The sequence below is a fragment of the Castanea sativa genome, chromosome 6, assembly GCF_040712315.1.
Source record: "Castanea sativa cultivar Marrone di Chiusa Pesio chromosome 6, ASM4071231v1".
NCBI classification, from domain to species: domain Eukaryota; kingdom Viridiplantae; phylum Streptophyta; class Magnoliopsida; order Fagales; family Fagaceae; genus Castanea; species Castanea sativa.
In genome coordinates this window covers 11,630,142-11,647,507 of record NC_134018.1, presented here as the reverse complement: position 1 = coordinate 11,647,507, position 17,366 = coordinate 11,630,142, and the positions used below count along the sequence as shown (strand labels likewise).

Genomic DNA, 17,366 nt, shown 5'->3' with positions numbered 1-17,366 from the left:
TTTTGGTCCTGTAATATTTATTCTAATTTTCAAATTAGCCCCTAAAATTCCACCTTTTTATATTAGTTCCCTCCTGCTAACGTGAGCTCATTCTATAAAACATTTTTCTTTTTTAAGATAAGCATAAAAGTTAAAATGTACATTACTTTTCTTTTTCTTTTTTTAAATTTTGGGATAAATACTATAGAATTTCAATTTGTGTCACATGCTTCATGGAAATTTTTCTTTATTATTAAGTTGAAACATCAATTGATTTTCAATGTAAGTAAGATTGGAACCACAATTTCTTATTACAAGAGACTGCCCACTAAGCATAAAACATATAAACATTTAAGACCCATTTGATTAGAGATTTCTAATATCGTTATTTAAGTGTTGTGAAAAATACCCGTGGTTAAAAAATGTTGTGAAAATGTGTATATCAATGTTTAAGCACTAAAAATTGTTGTTTAAACACCCCTGCCAAACATCCCCTTTATTTTTGGTTGAATTCGACCTCATAATTTACACATCATTATTCTAATTTATATTATTTAATTGAATTTAAATTTTATTGCACTTGAATATTCTCTAGTATGGTGAAATTGAGAAAAACTTGATTACAAAACCTCATCCTCATAAATGAAGCTTCCCCAACTGTAAAGAAAACCTCTCTAGGGTCAACTTATAGTGTCCCTTTTATATTCCAAAAAGTAGGGTATGAAATTGAGGTTAACAAATTATTAAGCCTTTTAAGTTGTTCATTCACATAATCTAAATAGATTGAGATTGGAGTTGAGGTTTCGATCAAGGCTTGATTGATCGTGGGTTCTATCTTGGTTAGAGTCAAGGTTACAAAAACTTCACTTTCTTAAATTGTTCTTGAGCAATCTTTCATTTTTCGATTTGATTTTCAAATTTCAACTTTGAAACACAACAAAACTCATAGTTTGACACAGTTTACCAACATTCATACATATGGTTTACGAAACAATAATATATATATATATATATATATATATATATATAAAATTTATAGGAATAGCACACAAGACCTCCTATGATTTATTCATAAATCACAAAAACATTTGAAGTTTTGAATATAACATTTAACCCTATTGTGGTATTATTTTAAGGATTTTGTTAACAAATGCCCTAAGGAAAATGGTTAAGATTCATTTAATTTTTTTATTAAATAATAATTTTATAAAACTTTTAAAAAATAAAGTCAAAATATACACATATATCCAAAAAAGCACATATAACCACAATGGATTTGTGCATGTAAGCCAATAATCATTAATATGTATATTTTATTTCATTTAAATGTGCATTATTGCTCATAATTTAGCATTTATTAATATTTAATTTGTGCCTTTGGGGTACTCCTTAACATGGAGAAATTATTAGGTCCACTAAAAGTAGGGGTATCAATGTTCGACCCAACCCGCAAACACGATATGGACCCGACACAGGTTTTTTCAGGTTAGGGTTGGGCCTTAATGGGTTTGGGTCATAAACAGGTCAACCCGAAAGCGACACGATAAGAAACGTGTCATAAGTAGGTCAACCCGTGTAACCCACAATAGACACGTTTGACACGCCAATTTATTTGTGTCAACCTAAAATGACCCACTTAACACAACTCATTTAACTCAAATAACAAATACATATTCATTTTATTTTAGATTTGTCAAATACATTTTATATCCAACATATATTTTACATTTAAAAAGAAAAGTGAGTAATTACAAAAATTTACAAGGGATATAATTGGAAATTAAAAATTTACAAACCCTAGATCTCTAAACCCTACAAACCCTAAATCTCTAAACCTTCTTATAAATATCTTTTTCTTTTTTCTTTTTTTTTAAATTTCAGCCGTACTACTCTTCTTACGCCCAATTCTCAAACTCAAAGTGTCAATTCTTAAACCGGTTTTTACTATCTCTTTCTCTAAAGTGTATGCACTTCTTTTGGAGTATAAAGAACTTATTTCTAGAAGAATGTTATATATTTGTTGAACTATATTATTTTGCATGTGGGTTGAAGATTTGAAGTGTATGCACTACTTTTGGGACGTAAAAAAAATTGTTTCTAGATGGATGTTATATTTAATGTCATGCAAGTTGAAATAGGTTGTGTTAGATTCATGTCAACCCAACACAACTCGTTTATTAAGCGTGTCAAATGGGTTGGGTCAAGTCAACCCGCCTTATTAATAGGTCGGGTTAGGGTTGAAAGATTATAACACGATTATTAAATGGGTCAGGTTAGGGTTGAGCCATTTAGTCGAATACTCCTACCTCGACACAACACGAACCCGACACGCTAACACAAATTGACACCCCTAACTAAAAGGACTGCTAACGTGATCCTCATTAACCTCCCAACCAATAAATGCTCATATTTATGCAAATGTGACATCACTTAGTAAATTTATTTTTTATTCCTTGTGCTGATTAGGAAATTCATTCACATATTTGTATAAATAGCATTATTTCATTGGTTGGGAGGACCACATCAGTAGTCCTCCTAGTAGACCTAATAATTTCTCCTTAACATGACCATTATTTTAAGTGTAACACTTAACATCTCTATGGAATTATTATATATGTAAACCATTAAACATCTATTAAAAATAAATAGTGAGTTGCCTATAATAATAACACATAAGGGTGGGTTCCAATTAACTCAACTGATAAAATCTTTGATGGCTGTATAAGAGATCTGGGGTTTAATCTCCGCCTGCACCAAAAACTGATTGGTGTCTTGGTCTGATAATAAAGAGTTATCATTAGGAACGAACGCCATAAGTTGAAACTCTTTAAAAAAAAAAAAAAAAAACATAAGGGACTTTGTGTTACATTCAAAAACCCTAATGGGTTAAATGTTAGGAGTACATAATTAATGATTTACACATAAGCATTAAGCAATACCACATGAAGGGATTTCGTGTTTTTTAGGGTTTGAGGTTTTGTGTATAGTTTCCTAATTTTAAAGTTTTCTATTTTTATAAAATTAAAAACTTGAAATTAAAACATTAAATATGAAACTAGTTACTAATTTCTTATTATCCTGATATAAAAAAATAAAATAAAAAAAGGGTATAAAAGTGACAATGTAATACAACCATAAATTTGCCAAAAATTAATCCAAAGTAAAGTTATCAAATATTGATGTTGAGAAGAACACCAAATTAATATGGCTGACTTTTAATTATATTTATCATCAACTTGGTCCTCTCTAGCTAGTTGTCTACAAATCTTGATCGAAGGGGACATCAAATCAATAAGCTAGCTTATTGAAAAAAAAAAAAAAAAAAAACACTAGTTGATTTGCTTAAAACCACTTTTGTCTCCACTTTAAGCTTAAGTAAAACTTCTTCTAGATGAGACATTAGAAGAAAATTACTGAATAAAGTTTCAGTGCATAGTAAAAAAAAAAGTTCAGTTCCTAATTGAGCATTTCTCTTTACGAGCTTTCTCGTTGCATTTTGGTCCATAGTGATTTTAGAGAGAATGAACCTTTGAAAACAAATATATTATGCACAAAAAGTTAATTATTTTATAGAATGCTTTAAAAAGAAAAATTAAAGTTTGTTTATAGGCTTAAAGCTAGCGCACAAATCATGTAAATATGCAATATAGGATTAGAGACGTAACATTTTTTTTCGGACTAATAATATGACATGATATTATTAATAGTTTAATACATCTAAAAATGATATTAACAGTAATAATATTATTTTAATTATTGTTATTACTGTTAAAGAGGTTTAAAGTCTGTGCTGTGTATCCAAAAGTTAGGTCATTTTGGATAGACACCATTGTAAGTTTCTTTAAGACCTTCTCTCGTCTCTCCATGTGTGTTTGTTAAAATTATTTAGTATTCTCATAAAAGAAATGATATTAACAATAAATTCAAGTAAAAATGAGGTTATTCTAATTGTAATAAGTCATATAAATCAATTATAAAAATAAAAAGGGGGAAAATATTACACCCAAGCATAACTCTTATTCAAATGATGAGAAAATCAAGAGATGACGTGTTGTCTAACTATTGTGTGTTCTGAGTAAACCCTATTGTCTCTTGGCGGGAAATTCTATCAGTGAATTGCGGCCATTTAAGCTATAACGCTATAGTATTAGTACATGCATCACACGTGCAAATGTGGTTCATCTTTTTGTTTACCAATAATAAGTTACCTAACATAATTTACAACAAATTTTAAAATTGATTGAGGTGATAAATTGTTAGTGGTGCATAATAAAATAGTATTAGACTATTATTAGTAATAAGTTTATAAGAGAATTAATAATAACCTACCAACATATCAAATGTAAAATTTGTTGCAAAAACTATTATATTTATAGCATTAACTGTATTGTATGAATAACATTTGGTGGTTCCAAATTTCCTAGCAACACGTGTCCATCTTACTTTAACCATGTGTGGGTGTATGAGAGAGAAGTCTTATAAGATCGTCTCATGAGATACCTTCTACCCCACCCATTCCTACGTAAGGGAAAAATGATGTTTGATATGAGTTATAAATTAGTTTCAATTTACATCATTGTCCATTATAACATTGTAAATGTGCCTCTTTCCTTATTGTTTCATCACATTTTCATTGTTAATTCACTTAAAAACAATGTCTCCCTAATACCAAAGAATATTGTTTATGGGTGGGTTATGTTGGGCATATTAATATTGATGTAATATTAATCTTAAAGGTGTAAATTGTAAGTTTTTTTTTAGTGAAATGGTTGATTTAGATGCGATTTCAAACTTATAAGATACAAATAGTATGTAAAAAGATAGATGATCAGCTTGATGAGATTTGATTCAAATCCCTTAAGCTAACAAAAAATAAAGAAAACAAGTTTGTTAGGATGATATTTAAATGATTAAATTTACAATTTTCTAATTGCTTAAACTTTTGGTACAATCAATAATTTATCATGATATCTAAGAAGATGGTCTCAAACTTTTGGATAAGCGATAATTTATAGAGTTGACACTTAACATTAAAAGTATAGGATTATATATATATATATATATATATATATATATATATATATATATATATATATATATTTGCAATTTGATAGTTATAGTAGGAAGGGAGGATTTAACTTATATGTTGTTGTAAAATAGTGATTTCCAACTATATTGTGTTGACTTTAATTCTGGCCAAATTTGATTGTAATTTCTTCAATCATTTTTCCTGTATATATGTGGATTTATATGTAAGGGATGAGTGTGATAAATCAGTAAAGAATCAAGTTTCAAAAGTTGAATAAATGAATTTCACGATTGGCTCGCGAGTAGTTCACGAGAAGCAACTTGCGAAAAGGTCACGTGAAGAGCACACGATTGGAAGATGAAGAATCGTGTGAAGCTATTATTTTCGCGACTAACTCGTGAGAAGGGCCAACCCACAAAGGACCCGCAAAAGTTTCTGTTTGGCAAAAAGTTGTGTGTTGCTTTACCAAGTTTTTACCTACATTATATATACCCTCATTACCCACAAATTGTAAGGAGTGTTTTTTAGAGAAAAAACCCTAGAAAATACACTTGAGAGTTAGAGATTGTCATACCCACAATCATCTACACATTTCCTTGTGATTTTCCTCAACTCCTACCTCTCCATCTCTAGATCTTTGAAAGGTTGCTAGCCCAAACATATACCACACTCATTCTGAGTGTAAATTTTGGTGCTACTAGGAAGCATTGGAATGAGTCATTCATTGGCGGATGCAATCGGGCTAAATTGCGGGATTTGGAAAGTTAGAGAAGACAAGACTCCGAAAAGTCCGTTGGTAGCAGGAGCTTGGAGGACTCAAGTACACTATATAAATTAGGCTTGGAGGGTCTTTTGTTATTCGTGTATTCTAACTTTATTATTTAGTAGATCGATTTCAACTTGGAGGATCGTAGAGAGGTTTTTCGCCGAATTCTTCGGTTTTCTCTTCGATAATACGTCTCTGTGTTATTTTGTATTTGCATCTCTCTTCCTTACGTTTTAAGCTTTCATTTTATTGTCGATGATAGATGAATATGGCTTAGGGTAGAGTTATTAGTTCATTGAGCTTATTTACTCTTGTTCTACACTTAGTCTAAGTTAGAATAAAAGCAATCTAGCCGTAATTTCTTTACTCTTGTTCTACACTTAGTCTAAGTTATAATAAAAGCAATCTAGCCGTAATTTCTTTTTTGGGTCTGAATAAGCTCTTGTGTTTTAGTACAAATCCGAGCTTTCAATCTTTACAGGAAATATTAAGAGGTTTTAATTGAGCTACAATCTTTTAATGATTGTATATTATGAGGGCGTTTGGATCCAAGTGTACACGTCCGCGTTTTGCTTCCTTCTTTTTTTTTTTTTTTTTTTTAACCCAGCCGCAAGGTTTGACTTTTCAGCCATGAACAGTGCACAAATGCACTGTTCATGGGTCCCACAAATTTTACTTTTCAGTAACTTTTTCATTAAAAATGGGTCCCACGGTACTATTCACATATTTAAAAATTATTTTGCTACAGTGTTTTCAGTTTTCAGTTTCAGCAAAATAAGTTCTATCCAAACGGACTCTATAATTAGATAATTGAATTTATAGTTTTATTTCAAATGATAAAATTCACAATGTTCGTTGTACATGATATCATAGGGCGTCGTTGTTAAAAATTGTTGGGCAAAAACTTAGGGAAGGAAAAAAATAAAGAAAAACGATATTAAAGTAAATGGTATTGGTGTAGTTCTTTAATTTTTTACAATATTTGCAGCTCAGCTTGGGGTTAGTTCTTGACTATTTTACAACAACATGATGAAATTTCAAGAAACGGTTGAAAAGCCCCACTGGTACCTTTTTCTTATTCTCTGCCCCCCTCAATACCATCATCTAGCTATCAAACTGCACATCTCCATTGCTACGTTGATTAGCATCGCCACTGTACTTCCCAGAACCCTCTTCATTCTTGTGTGTGGATAAAAATTCAAGAGCTGTTACAACATCACTGATCAAAGGCCGAGTATCAGCTTCTTCTTGGAGACACATGGCTGCAACGGCCAGAGCTTGGTATAGACCCTTTACAGGGTAGTTATCTTCAAGCAACGGGTCAGCCATTAACGTAAACTTTCTCCTATCTTTAAATAGTGGTTGTGCCTGCAAAAGATGAATGTGATCAATTTTCAAGGCTTCAAGTTTTGGTTCTAGCTTGCACCATCAAACTGTTATCGAGTAACAAAAAGAATGCAAGAAAACTTAAAAACTATTGGAGCATTTTTTTAGTTCTCCATTGGAAGGAGTGTCAAAACGTGCAAAGTTTGAAGTCTAATTATGTTGAAGAGAAGATTTGTTTGGAGAGCTTCAACCTAATAGACATACCCAAGAAACTAGATTCTGCTCTTCTGAGGGCCTTGCATTATCAATGACTCTTCTTCCTGTGATTATCTCCAAAAACACTACTCCAAAGCTGTACACATCAGATTTTGTGGTTAACTGGCCTGTGAGTGCATACTCTGGTGCACAGTAGCCATAGGTTCCCATCACCCTGGTGGAGACATGGGTCTTATCCCCTGTTGGACCTAGCTTTGCAAGGCCGAAATCAGAAAGCTTCGGATTGAAGTTCTCATCCAATAGAATGTTTGATGCTTTGAAATCGCGATATATCACTGGGGGATCAGCTGTTTCATGTAAGTATTCAAGCCCTCTTGCTGCTCCTTCAGCAATTTTCATTCTGGTATTCCAATCCAAAGGCTCTGCGTCGGGAGGTGCCTCTGAAAATCAAATTTATGCGTAGCAGAAAATAGTAGTTAAGACACCTTATGGTCTAGCTGCAATGCATGTTGCATGGATGATTTGTCTTGCTAGAAAGAAAAAATGAAAGGCGCACAACAAAATTTTTACAGTATGCAAGATTTGAAAGTAAGACTTTGATGCCAAATTCAAAATGTTGAATGAAAATAAATTCAGCCTTGGATTTAGTTTGCTTGACTAAAAAGACATTTTAAGCACACGATGAGCATAATCATCTTAAGTTGTTGGCATATGTATTAGCTAATTTAGAAAAGACCATGTTTGAAGGAAAGAAGGTTCAAAATCTATATTTTAAATGGGATAATTTATTCATTTTTTTCCAATTCTCCCATCTAATTCAATGCTTTAATAAATGATGCAAATTGAGTTATTTGGGGATACCAAGAAGGTGATCCTCCAAAGAACCATTGGGCATGTACTCATAAGCTAAAATCCTCTGATCCCCATCAGCACAATATCCAACCAAATTGACAAGGTTAGGGTGGTGAAGAAGACTCAACATCAAAACCTCTACAAGAAATTCTCTGTTTCCTTGGAACCCATTCCTGTCGAGTTGCTTAACTGCAACAACCTGAATGAGATGAAAACACAAAATTATTAAACTTTGTAGACCCTTTACTCTTTTCTTTTTACATGATAGACTTAAGTATAGATGGCAATGGTACTTGGTTCGTGCTAGGAATGATTCCTTTGTACACCCTCCCAAAGCCTCCTTCACCTAGTAGATTGTCAAGGTGGAAGTTTTGAGTTGCGACACACAAATCACGGAAAGTGAAAATCTTAGCAGAGATATTTCCCTTTCCAATCTTCTGAATCTCTTCAGTTATGTACCGTCGTCTACTGCTATCTGCAAGATAAAATGTGTTCAAATTTACATTGGCCATCCAGGTTTTGGAAAGCAAATGTTGTTTCAAAAGAAATGAGTAGTTTCGATTAACTATTTTTCCACGGAACTTTTGGAGATCAATGATTGTATTCAGGGTAATTATTTATTTATAACAAAGATAATAAGTTGGTGCTTATAAATGTCCCTTTCTAAATTTTAACAATATCTTCATCAAATTAACGACCCCTCCCCCCAAAATAAATAAATAAATGAAGGATTTATACAAAGTTTATGTTCACAAACATTTTGTGACAATGTGTAATAAACATTATACATCTGTAAGGTTTAGTGCTTGCATTGATTTAAATGACCGAACTTGTGGGATTTGCAGGAACCAGGCAGTACATGATGTCCATATCTCTATATAACTGTCATGACAAAGGACATATATGATCCTTGGATTGAGAAAAAGGCCGAACCTAAGACAATGGGACAGCAAAATGCAGATATTTGTACATGGATATTGTCCATGTCACTTGCTAACAATGTAGAAACCAAGAACTAAGATTATTGTACCTACCAAAAACTAGAGGCTTATATCTCATAATCTGAATACATGATTGAAAGAAAAATAATTTTCTTCCTTTAAATTCAGTATAAGTTGCAAAGGCTGAGGAAAAATAACATTGAAACTAAGAAAATTACCAGATTTGAAGGACAGCTTAGTGAATGAGGCTAAAGTTTTCGTGTCGTGGTATTCCTTAATGCTCTTTTTCAATGACCTTCTGTTGATTTTCTCTTGTGACATACAACAACTAAAGCAGTTCATCTTCCTCTTCCCTCTACAGCTTCAACCCTTCCACATCCACATTCAAAAGATCATCAAAATCTTGCATTGAATTGTCATAAAACTTTATACGGACGGGCACGTCTATAGATGTTTGATCAAATTCAATTAGCACAAGAAATGTAGTTTGAAATGAAGATATCAATCCGTTTCTCTCTATCAATTTCCTAGGCACCGGAAAAACCAGATCTTCCTGCTGGTCCCTCAGGAAACCAAAGAAGATTATCCCATTATTATGTTCTGCTTCATTTTTCCAACAAATCCGTTGACTCCGAATTGGCAAATGACTTGGTCAATTTTGCTATATTTGGAAAAGGAGGCTTACGCCCATCTTTTCTTAACTGTCTTCTTCTCCTCTCTCTCATTTTCAAAAATCCGTTTAGGCAAAATGGATTTTGATTCTGTACATGCTTTTTTTTAGGCCCCTATATATCATGATTTGTAATATGCCTTAAAATCGGGACATCATCATAGCCAACTATATGGCAGATACTACCTTCTAGTGTGGATGAGTAAGCATTTTAAGATAAACTATGATTTGCAAAACAAAATAAAACAAAACAAAACAAATTTAAGCCCATTTGTAATTGTTACCTCAAATTTAGTGAACCAATCCTAAATTTAAGTGTTTCACTGAAGTAATTCAGCACCACAAAATTGATTTTAAAAAAAAAATTCATTTTTTGTATTTATATATTGATCGTTAGGTGGAGAGATTTAAACCTCTCCATATCTCCATTCTCGATTAGAAAGACACCAATGCTCCCCCTCAAAAAATATGTCAAGGATTAAAAATTGACACACGTCACTTAAACCCGCAAAAGAAAACATGTAATTTTTCCAATTAAATTTAGATTCTTGTCATTGATATTTATCTCTTATAAAATAAATACATTTAGAGATAATTATATTAGTGGAGCTCTTTGAAAACGTATTAGGTTCAAAAAAATAAAGAAAAAAATTCAAGCCCTTTAAATATCCAAACCTTCAAAAGTTACAAAACGTTTGAAAAAGGGAAAGAAAAAATTTTAAGCAACCACAAAGCCTAGAGATTTTCACAACTTACTAAACGTCAAGTTGTAATTAACAACATTACACAAACCCACCACTGACAATGCTTTATTATATACTAATCAAAACCGGCTACATTATAGGCTGTGGAAAGATTTTTTTCCTTGATAATTGTTTTGACTTTTGAGTGATACTAGGAATAATAGCATGTTTACTACATCAATTTTACAAATTGATAATCATCAATCACAAATAAGTAATTCAGACATTCATTTATCATTTTTTTTAAAATCCATCAATCACTCATTGACACATCTATTTTTAAATGTTATATAGTGATAATGCTAAAAATCATCAATGAGCCGAATAGTCCTCACGTGCCCTCGGTAACTTGTGCAACACAAATAAAAAGAAAACCTTGCAAAGAGTACTGATGTGGTATCGACCAAAGACCCTCCGAAGGTTAAGTTAGAAAAGAGAGTTTTCTATCACTCTAGAGTGTTAGAGTTAGGGTGTAATTATTCGTACCTTGATTTGTGAGGGTTTTGGAGTTTTTATAGTAGTGCAAAATCAACCTTAATTTCTTGGTGGAGAGGATATTTCTTTATAGGGAAGATTCACATTAATGCTCGTATTTCGTGGGATCCTTTCCTTGTAGGGATTCCCTTGATTATGGTTGGGCGTAGAATGCAAGGTATTTCCATATTAGGATTTTTGGAGACCACTTAGTCCACGTAGGCACCGCGTGGCTTTGTCACCTGTTTTCGTCGAGTCTGTCCACCTTAAAGAATCCATCCGTTTCTCTGCCTTCTATTCAAGACATGATTCCATCTACCAATTCTTTGATTGTTAGGCCATCCAAACCGTCTCTCTTGGTAACATCGTCACTTATTATTAACTTTGTAAATCGGATCCGTCTGCTTTGGGATTTATCCCTATCATATAGTAAAATTTGTACTACTTTTAACATTTTCCTATTGTTCTTTCATAGGTTACTTGCCAACCTTGTTTGATATGAGAAACATGTTTATTGAACTACTCGAATCAAAATCACTCTTGGAGAGAAGAATCAGAGAACTCTAGTAAATAATTTTCATAGAGATTATATTATGTGAGCAAATCGCAATCAACGATAATTTTCTAATCACTTTTCAGACTACAAATTCAATAATTTATTATATGAGATGGGTTCAAGTTACAACTAGTATAACTTCACAAAATTTACACATTTTTTAAACCATTGATTTCCATTAGATCTAATGGTTTAAAAGACACTAGTCATATGTCAAATCTCTAATATCATTAAGTCATAAATCTTTTCTAAATATAAATAAAGAGTCATTAAATTCTTTCAACCCCCACCTCTCTCTCTCTCTCTCTCTCTCTCCATGAACTCCTCCAATGGATGCACATGCCTAAAATTATATTCAATTTCTCAAAGAAAACTCATTTCATAACATTTTTAGTGGATTGAGTTTACTTTTTGACAGTGTAAAAGGGGTTTGGTCCGTTTGGAGTTGGAGTGGGAGCCTGTTGGTGTGAATGCTATATGAATAGTTGAACCTTAAGATGCATGTCTTATGTTTCTTCCCTTTTGCTACTAAAGCAAGGCACAAGGGTCAAGTGATTTGTTAATTTTAATCTATGCTCACTAATTTCTTAAGCTAGGAATTTATCATGGCTATCTAATTTGCTTCACCACAATTTTTTGATAGTACCATAGTAACACGAGTTATCATCTTACAGGACTTGGGAACTCTACCTCCCTTATTTATGCTCATAGTGACACAACTCAAGAGTTCAACCATGATTTTTACAAAAGAAAAAAAAAAAAAAATCCAATCGCACCCACTTAACATAGATTTGAAAGCTTCAGATAAAATAGATCCATATATTAAGCTACATTGGGTGCTTTATAGAGCATTCCCATCAAGAATGCTAAAAGGGGCATATGCTAAATTTTACAATCAAAACACCAAAAAAGTTACTCCATCAAAAATTTCAAATGGTAAAATTTTTGGCATACTGCTACAGTGAGCTTGTATCAATACAAGCTCACTGTAGCTTGGATTGTAAAAAAAAAATGATTTTTTATTCTCATGCCTCTTTCTTTCTCTCTTTCCAGGTCTCTTTTTCTTTTTCTTTTTCTGTTTCTCTGCCTCTTTCTCTATCCTCTTCGTCTCCCTCTATGCTCTTCATCTCGAACGGTTTGCCTCGCTGGAGCCACCGCAAGCCTCGCACTCTTCAAAATCGCCTTGGCCCACCCCACAAGATCGCCTCACCGGCTCTTCAAGATTGCCTCGCCGGAGCCATCACAAGCCTTGAGTCATGGATATGAGTGGGTGGGTTTTGTAAAATCGAATCTGGGTTGTGGGTGGGTTTCGGCAGCCTTGAGTGGTTTTATGGTCGTGGGTATGAGTTGATTGGGGTGGCTTTGGCTTATGGGTGTGGGTTAATTGATTTGGTAGTTGGTTGTTGTGGGTTGTACCGTGGGTTGAGGCCATGTGGTGGGTGGGTTTTTTTTTTTTTTTTTTTAATATGCTGTTGAGTGTCATGGTTAGAGGTGAAAAGCCTCAGGCCATGGAGGTGGGAGAAGCTTCTAGACGGGTTCAGAAGGATGGAGATACACTGGGAGAGAGGCAGAGGGAGAGTGAGAGAAATGAATAAAAATATTAAATGAAATAATATTTAAATAAAATTGTAAAAAAAAAAAAATAGAATGTTTGATATTTGGTGTATTGTAAAATGAGGTGTTAAAATTTTAAAAGTAGTTGTGGGGGGCAAAAAGATCCTGATGGGAACGTGGGCCTTTTGGGCTGTGTTAAGGAAGGCCGACCTGATCCTGGGTTTAGAATTTGTTAGTACTATGGGTCGGCCCAAACGCCGAGGATCCGAGGATCCAGCCGAGGGTGACCTTACCCTCGGATGAACACCGAAGAACTCGGGATTTCATAGTAAAGATTAGGGGATGACACGGTTAAGGCCAATGGTTAAAAGGGGGGAACCCTAGAACGCCCCAGAAGCACCGGTGTTGAAGAAATGTTAATGATAAAGGCTGCTACCTCCACATTAAAGACCCTGCACCTACCACCCTGGCCGCATTTATGGGGAAGTGACACCTGAACAGTGGAAGAGAAACTTCTGGTTATTATTCAAAGGCACTGAGAAAAGAAATATCTAGGCTAAGGGGGAGGTGAGGCAACACGTGTACAAAGTATTCAAAAGGGTAGTATTTAAAGAGCAATCTAAGACAGAAAAAGGGGACGGACTTTTTGTAACCTAAAAAAGAAAAAAGACAAGGAGAAAGTGATAATACAAGAACAGCCCTTGGTTTACGTCCGAGAAGGCCGATTGACAATATCCCTTGTTGTTTCCAAGTATTTGCAACCTTTAGTTTGTCATTTAATCCCCACACACTTCTAACCTGGGTTTCAAGCCCACACTCTACAAATTCATATTGTTTAAGGCTCATTGGGCCTGAGCCCATAACTGTTCTTGGGGCCAGGTGCACTTGTGCACTTACAATTGGCGCCGTCTGTGGGGACCTATTCTAGAAGAGGTAGGGATATTATGGCAGGCTTAGGCTCTCACCATGCAGAGTCACAAGGATCACAATCGGAAGATCATTTCGAACGTCTTGAACATCGTAGGGATTGTGAGGGAAGCGTCCATACAGAATACCTGTGGTGCTAGCCATACTCATGGAGGGGGTAGCACTACCCATGATGAGGGTTCTAAATCCATGCAGAAGGAAATCAATCGTTTGAAGAGAAAGTTACGCCGTGCTAAACGTAAGGTTTCCCCGTCCTCGTCTAGTTCTTCCTCAGAGAAGGATAGGGGACTTGGCTACAGTTCAAGGTCATGTTCCCCCACCGCCGCAACATCCTCCGGTGAGGAGGACGACCACCAGCCCCGCGGACGTAAGAAGCTTCGTTCTAGGGGCTTAGGCAACGATACCATGAGTAGGGCGTTGCACCAGCTCTCTAAATCTCCGTTTTCACGGAGGATCGAGAGGGGGAGGCTTCCCAGGAGGTTCACCCAGCCCACCTTTACCATATATAATGGCCGGACTGATTTGGTGGAGCACGTAAGTCACTTCAACCAAAGGATGGCAGTCCACTCTCACAACGAGACTTTGATGTGTAAAGTCTTCCCCTCCAGCTTGGGACCTGTGGCTATGAGATGGTTTAACGATCTCAAATCGGGATCTGTAGGCTCATTTGGGGAGCTAACTAGGGCATTTGCTTCGCGGTTCATTACGTGTAGCAGAGTCCCTCGGCCATTGGACTCGTTGTTATCCATGGCCATGAAGGAAGGGGAGACACTGAAAGCATACTCCGATCGATACTGGAAAATGTTTAATGAAATAGACGGCGACTTTGATGAGGTGGCGCTTAATACCTTTAAGGTGGGTCTCCCTACTGATCACGACCTAAGAAAGTCTTTGACGAAAAAGCCCGTCCGCAGCGTACGCCGTCTTATGGATCGTATTGATGAATACAAAAGGGTAGAGGAAGACCAGCAGCAGGGAAAGGGAAAGGAGAAGGTTATCCCACAGGAGAGAAGGGATTTCAGGTCGAACAGATATCACAACAACAAGCCGAGGAGGGATTACTTCGGACAATCCGGCTCGGCAAAGACCTCAGCCGTAAATACTATGTTCCGAGAACCAAGGCATCGCTTATTAGAAAAAGTTCGCAAAGAGCCCTTCTTCAGATGGCCCGGCAAGATGGCAGGGGACCCTGCGAGAAGAAATCAAAACCTTTTTTATCAGTATCATCAGGATGTGGGTCACACTACTGAAGACTGTCGGACCCTGTGGAACCATCTAGAGCAGCTCGTCGGTGAGGGAAAGTTAAAGCAGTACTTGTGTCAGCCCACTGGGCAGGTCAGTCAAGTTGGTTCAAACAACCAGAGGAACAGTTCATCTCGGCCAGCATTGGGAACAATTAATGTTATCTTCGCTGCACCTGGCAAGACCGGCTCAGGTCCCACTAGGGTGATGGCGGTTTCCCATCCGCAGGCCGAGGATGTGGGTAGCAGGCCGAAGAGGTTAAAGGGCACTTTACCTATCTTGGGTTTCTCCGAGGAGGATAAAGCAGGGACTATCCAGCCCCATGACGATGCTCTTGTGGTTACCCTCAGGATAGGGAATTATGATGTGAGAAGGGTGATGATAGATCAGGGCAGTGCGTATATCATGTACCCTAATCTATTTAAAGGGCTAAGATTGGAGTTGGAAGATCTAACCCCTTACGACTCCCCACTTATAAGCTTCGAAGGAAGGGCCGTTGTGCCGAAGGGACAGATCCGTTTACCCGTTCAATCCGGCACCGAAATGGTTGAGGTAGATTTCATTGTGGTTGACGCGTACTCTCCATATACAGCCATCCTCGCCAGGCCATGGCTGCACGCTTTGGGAGCTGTCTCCTCTACCTTACATGTTAAGGTGAAATTCCCCTCGGGGGAGCATGTTGAGGAAATCCTCGGCAGCCAGGTAGTGGCTAGGCAATGCATATCGGCCGCGGTGCTTCGTCGGTCGAAATTGAGTCATCAACCTTGCCCATCCAGAGTCATAGCAATTAAGCCTCCGAGGCACCCGGAGCGATGACAGGAGACGAGGCCGTTTGTGAGGAGTTAGAGAAGTTTGTAATAACAGATGATCCAGAGAGGTTCTTCCACGTTGGCATACTTTTGCCACACCAAGAGAAGATGGAGTTGTTGAAATTTCTGAAGGATAATTTAGATGTCTTTGCGTGGGACCCCTATGAGGCTCCAAGCGTAGATCCGAACTTTATTTGTCATCGTTTAAACGTCAATCCTGCCATCGTTTCGAGGAGGCAGCCACCTCGGCGATCTTCCCGAGAACATTTCGAGGCTGTGAAGGAAGAGGTTCTTAAACTCAAAAGGGCAGGGGCTATCAAAGAAGTTTTCTACCCTGAATGGTTGGCTCATACTGTTGTTGTTAAAAAGAAGAACGGCAAGTGGAGAGTATGTGTGGACTTTACTGATCTGAACAAGGCCTGTCCTAAAGATTCGTTCCCAATGCCATGGATTGATCAACTGGTAGATGCTACTGTTGGACATCCTCGGATGAGTTTCTTGGACGCCTTCCAGGGTTACCACCAAATTCCCTTGGCGTTAGAGGATCAGGAGAAGACTGCTTTCATTACTCCAACCGGGAACTATCATTACAAGGTCATGCCATTTGGATTAAAAAATGCTGGGGCTACTTATCAAAGAATGATGACCCGAATGTTTGAACAGCAACTGGGAAAAACCATCGAAGTATACGTAGATGATATGGTGGTGAAGAGTAAGACAGTACCTTCACACATGACAGATCTGGCCGACACCTTCCAGGTGCTAAGGAAGTATAAGTTGCGCTTTAACGCCTCCAAGTGTTCTTTTGGTGTGGGATCTGGAAAGTTCTTGGGATATATGATTACTCATAGGGGCATAGAGGTAAACCCAAAGGTGTTAAGGCTATTCAGAATTTGCAGCCGCCTAGGAACCCAAAAGAGATTCAGAAATTGACTGGAATGATTGCTGTGTTGAATAGATTTATTTCTCGGTCGGCTGACCGATGCCGTCCTTTCTTTCAGTTGTTGCACAAGTGGAAAGGGTTTCAATGGACCGAGGCCTGCGAGTTAGCTTTCTAACAGCTTAAGCAATATCTTTCTCAGCCACCTATTTGATCTCGCCCTGAGGTGGACGGGGTTTTATTCGCTTATCTGGCCGTGGCTCTTCATGCGGTGAGCTTAGTCCTTATAAGGAACGAAAGCGGAGTACAGAGACCGATCTACTACGTTAGTAAGTCCTTAAATGAGGCCGAGGTGCGCTATCTGCCCTTGGAAAAAGCACTTCTGGCTGTAGTCCACGCCAC

The 17,366-nt window shown here is 36.5% G+C and overlaps 1 protein-coding gene across 1 annotated transcript; it reads right to left on the bottom strand.

Annotated features, from left to right (window-relative positions):
- Nucleotides 1–6,639: 6,639 nt before the first annotated feature.
- Nucleotides 6,640–9,738, bottom strand: LOC142641008 (putative serine/threonine-protein kinase PBL23). The gene is made up of 5 exons (XM_075815361.1): nt 9,328–9,738; nt 8,462–8,643; nt 8,178–8,367; nt 7,365–7,756; nt 6,640–7,142 (listed from the first exon to the last, which is right to left on the bottom strand). The coding sequence occupies exons 1-5, from the start codon at nt 9,449–9,451 to the stop codon at nt 6,879–6,881; spliced, it is 1,152 nt and encodes a 383-aa protein (XP_075671476.1). The 5' UTR covers nt 9,452–9,738; the 3' UTR covers nt 6,640–6,878.
- Nucleotides 9,739–17,366: the final 7,628 nt, after the last annotated feature.